The following is a 12,584-nucleotide window of genomic DNA, read 5'->3' on the forward strand; positions in this document are numbered from 1 at the left end:
TAGGGAGGAGGAAAGTGAAGCTGGGAGTGTTCCAGCCACCCTGCATACCTGAACCATGACCACATACTACAGCCTACTCTAACACTAGGGAGAAAACCTGATGGCAATCATTACACAGGGTTAAGACCTCCTTGTGGTCACATCGCTGGATGACTCAAGTGCACAACAGGTAAAGCAATCCAGGTGCAGCTTATCTCAGTTTCATGCCTGGAACTGAGAATTTCTAAAAATGTCAGTGCGGCTGTTGAAATTATACTCACGGTTAGGAGAACATCTTCCATTAGGCAGAAGGGGGTTACCCTGGTAACCAGGGGCACACCTGAAATAAAACAAAAATATGAGATATGATTGACTTACCATAAGCATCAGTTATTGCCTGTTTTTCTCATAATTCTAGTTATTAATAGTCATCATAATCATGTTATGACATTAATTATTACCATAGGGCATTAAAGATTGATAACATTTCTTATAAACCATATCACTGCCATCTCCTAACAATTTAATCTGCAATCAGTTAATTATATCAGTTTCCTCACTTTTCACAGCGTCTTCCTGTGTAGCCCGGTCTGCAGGCATCACATGTTGGCTGCTGGTCAACATCCAGGAAGCAGGTGTCAGAAAACCTACAAAGCCAAAGGAAAGAGCCATATATTAAAATTTACAGCAGTGGTTTAATGAGTCGCATGCTGAATGAATAAACCAGAGCACAAATATCCAAATGAGCTCAGCTTGAGCTTTGGAAATAAAAAACTGCAATGCAAAAACAGCTCTATTCCCAATGACGCCTTGTGGGTGGTATGTGAGTGTGTGTTTGTTCCTGCATTTGTACTGTAGCTGTGTTTATGTGTGTGTGTGTGTGTGGTCTGAGTGGGTCTGTGACCTTACCGGCGTGAGGTCTCAGAGTAAGGGCAGGGGCAGGGCTTACAGTCATCGGGGCGACCTCGACTCGGGTCACCAAAGTAACCAGGGCGACACTTGTCACACTGAGGACCCTCTGTGTTGTGCTGGCAGCTCTGTGGTGGGGAGAACACACTGGTTATTCTCTTACATTGATGCCCTTCAAAGTAGTTTAAAAGGAACAGTTGGCCAAGTTGTTGGAAAAAAACATTTTCTTGTCAAAAGTTAGATTAAAAGATCTAAGACTCTGATGTAACACATGAAACTGAGTTGGAGTAGTTGATTGGCTTAGTTTAGCATTATCTTGGCACAAATGTATCTAAATTGTTTAATCTGCAAACAAACACAAAAAGATAAAACAACAAGTTGGAGCTTTTGACTAGGCACAGTGACTTCATGTTCCAGCCACATCTTTTTATTTTTACAGTTAGTGCATGAATTAAGTAAACAAACAAAATAATAATCACTAGATAATTACTAGCTGGCTCTGAATTCATATTTATGAATATAAGTAGTATTGATTCAATTACATAAGACAATTAGGTAAGACAATTAAATAAGACAGCAAATAAGCTTATTTCCTTCAAGCAGACAATCATTATTATATTCTACATTAAAGAGGTGAGTTGGGCTTCAATTCATCATATGTGATTGAGAGCCACACTTTTCCATAAGGGGTTATTACCAGACAGTGTCCACTGATCGGATCACAGGCTCTGGCATGTCCATTACAGTTACAACCAGCGCAGGTGCCAAGATAGGAGCCACCAGGGACACGCTCAAAACCAGAGGAACACATCTCACAGGAAAGGCCGGAATATCCAGGAGGACATCTGGGAATGACAAATTAAGCACTTTGTTTTGATATAAAATATGACAGGTCAAATTCTAGGTCCTTGGCTGGAAGCGAAGACCACCATTTTCAAAAGCAGTCATCATCTATATGAATGCTTTTGTATCGTTCTTCACTCTAAACATGCACACACAAGACATGTCAGAACAGGTTAGGATTGCAGACTGCTGACTGACGTCTCTTAAGGAGCTCCCATCTCACGTAACCTCACACTATTAAGCTGGAATCTTTACTTCAGGGTTTTTTTTTTTCTTACCTGCACTCTTCAACGTCCTTAGCATGACCCAGAATGCTGAACTCCACAGTGGTGGTATCCATGACAATGTCACTAAGTGCCACGCTGACCATGTGGTTGTCGTAGATGGTGCGCACATTAATACTGTCCAAGTTGGCCAGTGTCATCATGAGCTCCTCCCGGGTCACAGGGCGGCCATTGGAGTGCTGCCATTTATCCTGAAACAATAATAATTAGGTTTACTGACATATACTTAGAGCTCATTTCATTTTCTTTTTGATAGGGGATGTAAAGCTCTTGTATGTTTTTTTAATACCTCCATCATTATTCACAAGTAAAATTTGGTTAAACATTTGTTATTGGGAAGTTAGGTGTTAAATGTGTATTTTTAAACCTTTTGTATTTTTTTTTAACAAAACTATTTCTCATCAAACCAAATTTACCACAGGATTGTGCACTTGTTTTTTCTAGGACAGCTTTTGCCTTTTGCACTTTCCAAAGACTTACTTCAGTGAATTTGATCTCTTTCTGGTTGACCACTACGGCAGGAGTGCCACTGCCTCTGCGGTACACAAGTCGGCGGCCATTTCCAACCAGTATAACATCCGGCTTCTCCACAGGCTCAGACAGACCGCGGGCCAATGTGTACCGCACCTTGAACTTTAGGGATCCTCCGTAGGAGTCAATCTAAAAACAGATGGAAAGATTTTCATACATATGTGTCATCATAACTTGAATAAAATAAAGCCTGCAAACAAATATACAATTTACCTTGTTGCCCAGAAACTGGCGAGGCAAAGTCCAGAAAGAGTCAAGGTTGAGGAAACGGCGTGATAGGTCGACGAGCTGAAACTCTTCCATTTCAGGGTTAATGAGGAGCTGAGTGGAGGAGAGAGGAGGAGTACCTGGCCTGGATGGGTATGTGACATTCACTCCTGGAAGCAATGATAACAGATTCACTCAGGCTGAGTTATACTTGTATGCATAGTCAAGATATTCAGAGTAAAGTAAATATTTCAGTTGAGAGTGTATTAGTTCTCTATCAGTTTCATAAGCATCAATAATTTCAGTGCCTTTGAAGTCTTCCTCCTCAGTGAAACGCAGGCTGATCTGGTTGCGGTAGCGGCCAGTGCTCTTGCAGTTCTTGGTGATTCCAGCACAGAAGCAGGACACACAACTGCCATCCACACTGAAGTGACCATCAGGACAGTTGCCTGAAGAGAACAAGACATAGATAATTTGATTTGATTTCATTTGTTTCATTGATTTCGTTTGTTGTTCAAACTTGTTTCTAATGGAGAGCCTACAGTTAAGGTGAAGTCTCAGTACCTGGGTTGGGATTTGATGTGAGAGTTAGCACTCCGTCAGGGATACCAAACACCAGGCCTTTAGCATTGATGGCCTCACAGGTGTAGGCTCCCTGATCTGCCTCCTTTACGTCACGAATGGTGAGGGTGCCGCGGCCATTCTCACTGGTCATGGAGATCCTGCGAAGTGATCATTTTTACAGCAATAAACTCAGTGGACTATGCTATGGACCAAAATGGAAAACCTGCTTTCTGACTCAGTCTCACTGTTTTATTCTGACGAAATATTTTTACACAAAAATCTATAAAATTCAACTGTAGTTGCCTAACCACAACCAGACTACACCCAGAATAAACATTCTGAAACAGGAACTTTTGGAGCTAGAGTACACCACAAATATCTCTGTAATTAAAATCACAGGTCCAACTACAACTATGAGTTAGCACTGAAACACTGCTCTGTTAAACTGTAAATTCAAAGAGCACTCATCAAATGTCAGGTGAAAAGAGAAAATAAATTCATGGTCTTTTATAAATCTTCCTGGTCTAATGCACATCAGCTGGGGAAGATTAGCTCTCATGCAGATTTTGTTGTTCAGCTAACCCAAACAGTGCAACACATGTTTTTCCAAAACTAGCGTCAACAAAATCAGTTCCATGGATGTTAAAAATCTTTGGAGCAGCATGCAGCTGTTCTATCCACTGCTGTGCTGTCATGATGAGCTGGTTTGCTTAGTTAGTTTTAATTGCAGTGCTGATGATTAAAAATCAGAGGGGTGGAGAATTACTCATCTAACCCACCTGCCGCTGACAGGAATGTGTCCCCAGTTGAGTCTCCAGGTGATAATGGGTGTTGGCACTCCAACAGCCTGACAGGTGAACGTCACTGTCGCCCCCCGTGCTGCCTGAATGGACTCTTCCGGTGGGCTTGTCACAGAGGGAGGGGCTGTGAAGTGTCAAGGAGATGAGAGATGTAATTAATGCACATGTACAATAAGGCTGGCATGTGACTGGAATTTGCCGATCCAGTGAAGCTCGTAAATCCCTGAAAGTCAGAGGAAATATGGTTGTGTGGTATGGAAGGACAATTCCCTTTCAGTTCTGAGGAATGTGTGGTTCACAAAAAGCTCTGTGTCTCAATCAACACTTTTGTGAAGAGAGCTGGGTTCACAGCAAATTAGTCACATTGTGCAAAGGAACTCAGAGGGTGACTATAGAGGAGAGTCAGAGAAGCAAAGAGTGACCGCAAAAAGTGAGATAAGAAAGAGTTAAATGTGCGTGAGAGAGAGAGAAAGATTGTGAGAGCAGAGAGCTGTAGACAGGTGTTTGTGTGAGACTTACTGCAGCCATACTCATCGGAGCGGTCAGGGCAGTCTGGCTCTTCATCACACTGGTAACTGGCTGGGATGCAGGTGCGATCGCTCAGGCATTCGAACTGCTCAGGAGCACACCTGTCACCAGGACCCTTGGTGGCTATAGTTACGACAAAATGGAGATTTATAGCAACTTTTAATCACTTGTTAAAAGTAAGGTCACATCAATTTAGGCAAGATAGCAAATGGGCACATTTTGTAAAATGTTGGAGACTTACGGCAGTCTGTTTCATCTGAGTTATCCTCACAGTCATTGTCTCCATCACAACGCCAAAGCTTGAGGGCACAGCGACCATTTTTACACTTGAACTCATTGGGTTCACAGGGAGATGGAGTACCTGAGAGAAGATAGAAGATGATTAGAGTGCACGTTGTTGTCTGAGCACTTGCACATGCAAAGGCTGCAGTACTTACCACATCTGAACTCGTCACTTCCGTCTGAGCAGTCCCTCTCTCCGTCACAGATGTAGTCTCGAGGGATACACTCTCCACTCTGGCATGTGGCTTGGTCTGCTCTACAGGGTCCGGGTGGGCCGGGAGGCCGTGGGGGCTTCTTGGTGGTGGTGGTTGTGGTGGGAGTGGTGGTGAAGACTGGCGGGGGTGGCAGTTTTACATCTAAAACAAATCTCTGATTAAACTCAGCAAATGTGCAAAGTGGGTGCTTAGAGCAGTTACCATAAGTGAGTACATAGCACATCATCCAGCTAGTATTACATGCTACAGCCGTCCGTATTAGAACGTGCCGGCCAGTCAAGGTGAAGCCACTCACCACAGTTGATCTCATCACTCATGTCTCTGCAGTCTGGTCTATTGTCACACAGGTATTCCATCAGGATACATGTCCCATCACCACACCTGTGCTCATCTGGCATGCAGGGTCTGATGCTGGGGGTTACTATGAGAGATGCAGAGGGGAAGGGGGAGGGGAAGGTGTTAAAGCATCAAAGACGTGCAAGCCAAAGCTACAGTACAGCCAATACACTACACTAATGTCACATCACAGCACAAATAAAACATGAGGTGGAAAACAACAGCATCCTGGGTCCCTCAGACATCAGATTACTACAGCGAGTGCAACTCAGACACATGGCGAAGACTATCATTGGAGAAGATTTTAAAGGGATGTTATGACATTCTTGCAAATATTTGTTTTGCTTTAAATTTTCAGCTTTCTGTGTTTAATCCAACATGACAGGTACACTAGACAAACTAAATACAGACTAGAAAGACCAGACAGACAAAACTAGATGTGTAAGACTAAACTAAACTAAACTGACTAGACTAAAACCACAGACTAGACAGACGAAGATACAAAAGACTAGACTAGATTCACAGACGTGACAGACACACAGACTAGTCTAAATAGACTAAAGTAGTCAGCCTCAACTATTCATACTAGACCAGACATACTGGATAGATACACTACAGAAACAAGACAGACAAATGGACCAGACTACACTAGACACATGGACCACACAAGACAGACAGACAGATGGGAACCCTATTGTCTGAGTAAAGACATCAAAGCTAAAGTTACCATTATGTTCTATCAGTTGCCATGCCTGTGTACAGAATTGGTGGAATTTGCATAAATCGAAAGCTGGTTTACAATGCAGTGAACAGCAGCATTTCTAATCAAACTCATGCCATGCAAAAGGTCTTTCTTATTCACTGTGCACTACTGGACTTGAGGGACCACAGTCAGACGTCTACTTTAGACTGGTGCATCCATGCAAAACATTCCTCAGACCACGTGACCACTGCTTGTACATAAAGTAAAGGTCATCGTAAACTTTCAGCATCATAAGGAAGGAAATGCCCGACCGTTCTTTCTAAAGACCCTACAGTCATCCTACAGTTTCTACAGTACAGTCAGCTCAGTGACCATGCAGCAGGCATGGTACAGTACAAACCTGGCACCGCTATAGGGTCCACGGGAGGCAAAGGTTGAGCTAGAAACCAGAGGGAAATGTTAAGGAGACTACCTACAGCTCTGATAGACCTTAATTTGATACACACAGCAAGCTCTTGTGTAACAGAGTCAGTCACTTCACAGCTGTATTGAGTGGGATTCCTCTTGACGTCTTACCTTCCCCAAGCCTTCTGAACTGAAAGCCCTGGACTGATGTTACGTAGGAAGCAATGGCTCCCTCCTTCACCACACTGTACAGCACGCTGCGGATCTGTTCGTCATTGGTGTTGTAGTCTGAACCCACGTCCAGCTCCACAAATACATCCACGCCATCATCTCTTATCACCTTCCTGCAAAGAACAAGAAAGGCCTGGTGAGGCTGCAGACTGCCTGGCATGCACTGCAGAGGGTTAAACAGGAGGTAAGGTTTCTCTTTGGATGTCCCGTAGAGGAATTACTCACTACTGATGAATTACTGACTCCACAGGCTTACAGACCTGGCCTTGTACAGTTTGGAAAAAGAGAAAGAAATATCACCTGGCCAGAGTAAGACACCCAGACAGCAGCAGCAGCACACAGCTGTAGGGTATCTACTCTGGGTGTCACAAAGTGTGATTTAAAGGATTTGTGTTCGTACTTAATGAGGACCACGCTGACTGTCTGGACACCTGGAATCCTGTTGTACTCCGACTCCAACTGTGAAGGGAAAACCAGACCTGGTTAAGTTGAAATAAACAAGCCTGGGTCTTATTTTCAGATGAAGGGTCACACATTCTTAAATCAGCAAAGTCATAAATTACATGCCTGAACCTTATAAGGCAGCCTTAGTTTAGAGTACATGACTACAAGTAGAGTTTATCCTACAAGGGAAGGACATACCGTGTCCACCACTGCTTCAGAGATCTCATTAAAAGCTGGAGAGAAGATGTCCTCGAGCTCAGGGCTGTAGACGAGGGAGTCGGTGAAGTTGACGAGAGCTCTGTAATAAACTAGAAACACAGGGAGGGGAGGAGAATCTGTCAGCTAAACCACACAATAACAGACAAAGACCACAGGCTCAGCATTAATGTCCATCTGTTGCAGAGTTTAGATATAATAAGCCAGATTCATGTTGCTAAGTCTATTAAAGACAATGTGATACAGGATACTGTTTAGGAAATATTTCCCTTAGGAAAGCCTTTGGTTAAATGTTTCAGAAAGTAAAAGCTGAAAAGCATGACTGTGGCTTAAATGAGAGCCACATACAAATTATGGCGTCTATTTCCATATCTCAATTGTGGTTGGGTCTGTGCTAAAACCAACAACTGCACTGCTGCACCACACATAGGCCATAACAAGAGGCACACGCTGACACAGGCTCTCAAATATAACCATGAAATTACAGTATCGAGGCATGTCTTCCCCTCTCTATGTCTTTCTGTTACATGGAGACGCATATCTGAAATACTCAAATAGAGGTAGACAGATGCTGATAAAGCTTCTTTGTTGCAAAGATAGAAATAAGTACTGAAACCTAATCAACACAAACATTCAAATACACAGTGCATGGATATCAGCCAAAACAGCAAGGCCACAAGACCTCCTGACTGAATGCTGATGATATCAGAGAGTTGGAAGGTAAGTGAGACCTTGAGTCAGCATCACTACTGTGCAAGCGTCTGCAGCAGAGGAAGAAGAAGAAAATCCTCTGTGGATGACTCTGGGTAGGGGCCTCAACATTCTCTCCACATACACCAAGTCAAATACATCAGGCAGGAGAGCAGCAGAGGGGGCGACAGCAGGGATTATATCAATGGCCTACGGAGAGGCTATGTTAGCTGACTGGTCATTAAACACATAGGTCAATTGGTTGAACATAGGGCACTCTGGATTCAGACATGAATCATACAGAGGCTGCAGTTAGTTCCTGTTGTTTTAACTTGCTCGGTGTGCCAGGAGAAATTGGTTAATCCCATCAGTACAATGCTGATTTTTTTCCCCAGGTGCACTGATATGCTTTCAAAACCTTGCAAGCAGCTGGTTGGTTTTACATCTGCAGTACCCAATGAAGTGTCCTTGACCTAAGGCACTGAACCCAGGAAACTGCTACACTGTGTTTGACCATGCCCTCTAATCACTCTGGAGAAATGCAGCCAGAGGGAAAAAAAAGACACAATTCAATTTCTTTTCGCAAAGTGAAAAAAGAATTATCTTCTTTGTCCCTTGTCTTACTCTCTGCTCTCATACTGCCCTGCATATAAAAAAACTCCATCCATCTGCTACATAAGTGGGTTAGAACAGGCTATAAAAAAGATCTTTATGCAGTGTCGCACAATCCCATACTAATTAATTCAAATACATTGACAATGCTAAAAGTGCAACAAATGCAACTGTGCTTGTACAATAATAACATTTTAAAAAATATAAATGGATGATTCACACATTAACAGTCCTACTAACACTTTATATGGCACACATCTTTTGCATTTTCAATTCCACATCTCAAGCTTGCCATTTCAAAGGATCAGCTGTTTCTAAAGTTATGCTGCCTTTAGAGCATTATGATTTTACATCCCAATCTTCCACTGACTGTGCCAAAAAAAGATTAATTCAACTGCAGTAATTAATTTTCCCATAGCAGTTATATTTAGAGTTTTGAAACTCTGTCAATATTGTTTAATTCTATATATAAGCAGCTGTATGAAACATCTCAATGAGCTATATGAGTAACTCATTATCAAGAAAAATGGCTGCTGTGTTATTATAATTCCAATGTCACAGGCTTAGCCCATGAAACTTAAAATAGCCCAGGCCCACAGGCTGCCCCGTTCTCACACTCCTGCCAACACTTTGTTAGAATCGGCCTGCCAGCCTCTGATTTCAGACTGGCAGTGTGGGTTTAGGGAGGAAGTCAATATTTGTACTCTTTCTTGCAGTGAGATGCTACTTGCCATGCCAAAAGGAAAGGGTCATGTTCTAAGTAGGCATCTGCTGAGCCTCTAGTTACAAACATACATGCCCAAATATGCGCAAAACAATAAATCTGCACATGCCTGCGCACATACACACATGCACACACACACAACATGCACAAATTATACAAACACTCCTGGTGTATAGGGTTTCAACTCTTTCCCTGTTCCTTAGATAATTACGTTTCACTAGACAAGTGGACAGTGACAACATACATTTATCATGCTTACCCTGGGCTATTTAATTAAAAGTTAAAGATTTTATGTCTCACACTGATGCTGTATGTGCACTGTGTTAAAGGGCCTGTGGGGAGCCTTGCTGCCTTATGCTCCACTGCCTGAGCTGTGGCTGGTAAACAGCTGTCCTCTCTTAACACTGTTAAATGCCATTTTCTTACACACAACACTGGCACTACAAGACATCCCATTCCTGGTGAGGAAAAGCCTCATTTATGACAAAGTAAACTATGAAAACACACAGTGAGGTGAACATGTAACAACAGAATCGCAGGCATTAGCACAGCCTGGAAAGGTTCCTGAGTGCTTACTGTGCAGGCTCTTGCTGTCAGACTTACAGGAATAATTGTTAGGCATGAATGTGGAACCATAAGACAGGCAACATCAAAGTTACTCATCAAAGCGCCTCATTTGACCCGCATATAATCTAATCACTTGAGTGGGTACTCGCCGCCAGGTCAACAGCAGCTTGTAGCCCCAACTCTCTCTGAGCTTGCCGCTTTGACGTTACAAACTGGTGAGTGTGGGACTGCCGCCGCCTAAGATCCTTTGATTAGAGAGCCCGGTTGTGCCCTGCTGCTAACGAGCGGCTCTTTTACCCCAAGACCAAGAGTCTGCTTTACATCTCTTACTGTTTCCAGCAGGGGGGAAATCCCCTTGCCTAGCACCGCTACCATCAAAGGTGATAAACTGTCAGAGCGCAGACATGACGGGTGGGATGAAAAAAAAGGAGTCTGGAAAAATAGCATTCCACACTCTTAATTCACAAACTTATTTAGCTATTAAAGCTGTTCAGCAGAACTGTGGCGGCTTTGTGCAATGTGCCCCCTCTGAACACATAGAGGCCTATGCCGAAGACAAAGACTTGATTGAGCAGTGAGCCCTGCATGCCCTTTAAAGCCCAGCCGCATTGGGCTTGACCTTCAACCCCCAAGGCAGCGCCCACGGCACCGACCCAGCACCACCCGAGCCACTGAGAGAGAAAGTGAGGCAAAGCCGGAATCTTTAAGAGCAAGACCCAAACCACACTGCACCAATGACCCCATCAAAAATATTTAATAATACATGCTTCCCCTTTCCAGGGGTTTTTCCTCTTCCTCTCTCACATCTCCATCTCTTTCTTAATCATCATCGTCTCTCTCAGTGTAATACATTCATATGTTAACTGCCTCTCTCTCAGTTTAACTTGTGTAGACAGGACCCCTGCTACTTAACCCTTTTGCTGGTGGCCAGCCAAGCAACTCTGTCTCCAAGTCCACTCATTGCTCTCTGGGGAACTCTTGGGAATAACTTCTGGCTTCACTATTAAGCCAGCCCTAATTTGCCCTCCCACAGCACCGAGTATAAGCATAAAAAACCACACTGTATATAATGGAGCATGTTTTTTACTCATGTTGCGGTGATTCTATGAAACAGCTGGTTCGTATCATTAAGATGAGCCATCTGCATGAGGTTAAAATTACAAAAAACACTTTTCAAATTAAACTGCGGAACACTGTTGGCTGGCCACACAGATGAATAATAATGTCATTCCATGATATCTTTACAAAGATGATTTCAGCTGGAAACGCAAGTGCTGTCATTCGTGTGTGATGGGACCCTATTACTCTATGGAAGAACCCCATCATTTTCCACTGGCATCAGAAAACAGTGGGAGACGCCCTCAGGACACTTGGAAAAACAGACTCGCTGGACTCAAACACTACATGCCCAAGCTGAGTCTTCCTTGGAATGTTATCCGAGAGTGTGTTTGGAAATGTGAGTGCATAACTGAGTGGAGCAGGTGATAGGAGAGTGTGCCAAAGACAAGAGAGGAGGTAAACCGCAGCATTAAAAAGAAAGAAGTGCTTGAGGACTTACTGTAGTCTGGTTCGACTGGGCTCTGTATGTTTCCCATATGCGAGGAGTCCAGCCAGTGTGCTATGACAAGCAATGAAGGGCAAGGAGCAGAGAGCAAGAGACAGGGGGACGAGACGTGGTGCAGAGGTCGATGGGGCACAGACAAGAGCCAGAGGTCAAGGATCAAACAAGAAAAGCGACACAAGGACCAGGAAGAAGGATCAAGTTAGCCAGGCAGGTGCAGAGAGGTTAGAGTTTCAGGAAAGTTAGAAAGGTAATGATTGGAAGCAAGGAGAGAAAATAGAAAGTGACAATCAGAAAGTGAACTGCCAAAAGAGTTGTCTTGACAGAAACAGGAAATCAGGAGGAGTCGCTGAATAATTATGAAAGATAAACATACTACAACAACAGGAAAATAAAATAAAAGTTGTCATCACAATTTTATGAGAAGCTAGAAATGTCAGCATCAATTTCACATTATCAACAGTCCCACTAATCATTACCATCCACATGGTGTGGATAGTCATGCTTAATAGGACAATGGCTGGGATTCTTTATTTTTGTTGTTGTTGTTGACTAATGAGTTCAACAAGCGTCTGTCTGGAAACACACAAGAAAGTCTGCTTGCATGACAGCGTCAAGAAGAGAAGATCAGAGGGCATCTCTTTAGAAGCAACTCCTCTTCAGCCAACAGAACAAAGAGGATATCCTATGAACCAAACACACACTTCCATGCACTGCTCTTCACGTCTCCGCTGTCTGACACACACATCCACCCTAGGGCTTTGCAGTGATGCAGGGAGGAGCTGCTTCCTGTTTTCCCTCCTAAATGGAAAGAACTGAGCACCATTATAGCCTATCTTTTTCTTTCTTTTTTTTTTTAACCAAAAGTTAAGCCCTCTGCATTGGCACCGGCAACAATGGCCACGTTCTGTTTTGTGGTGACTCATTCATTCTTCCACTGCTTTGGATGCAGT

The 12,584-nt window shown here is 43.3% G+C and overlaps 1 protein-coding gene across 1 annotated transcript in view; it reads right to left on the reverse strand.

Annotated features, from left to right (window-relative positions):
* hspg2 (heparan sulfate proteoglycan 2) overlaps positions 1-12,584 on the reverse strand; it is an 88,568-nt gene that overhangs the window by 42,055 nt on the left and 33,929 nt on the right. The window contains 19 exon segments of the mRNA XM_051071387.1: positions 261-319; positions 540-626; positions 889-1,016; positions 1,586-1,733; positions 2,010-2,206; positions 2,496-2,675; positions 2,760-2,923; positions 3,062-3,202; positions 3,318-3,475; positions 4,097-4,241; positions 4,637-4,768; positions 4,887-5,006; positions 5,083-5,283; positions 5,438-5,563; positions 6,582-6,620; positions 6,758-6,930; positions 7,218-7,276; positions 7,460-7,569; positions 11,629-11,688. Of these exon segments, the coding sequence (XP_050927344.1) occupies positions 261-319; positions 540-626; positions 889-1,016; positions 1,586-1,733; positions 2,010-2,206; positions 2,496-2,675; positions 2,760-2,923; positions 3,062-3,202; positions 3,318-3,475; positions 4,097-4,241; positions 4,637-4,768; positions 4,887-5,006; positions 5,083-5,283; positions 5,438-5,563; positions 6,582-6,620; positions 6,758-6,930; positions 7,218-7,276; positions 7,460-7,569; positions 11,629-11,688 (2,427 nt within the window).

Source organism: Lates calcarifer, linkage group LG6 (assembly GCF_001640805.2).
Source record: "Lates calcarifer isolate ASB-BC8 linkage group LG6, TLL_Latcal_v3, whole genome shotgun sequence".
Classification (NCBI taxonomy): domain Eukaryota; kingdom Metazoa; phylum Chordata; class Actinopteri; family Centropomidae; genus Lates; species Lates calcarifer.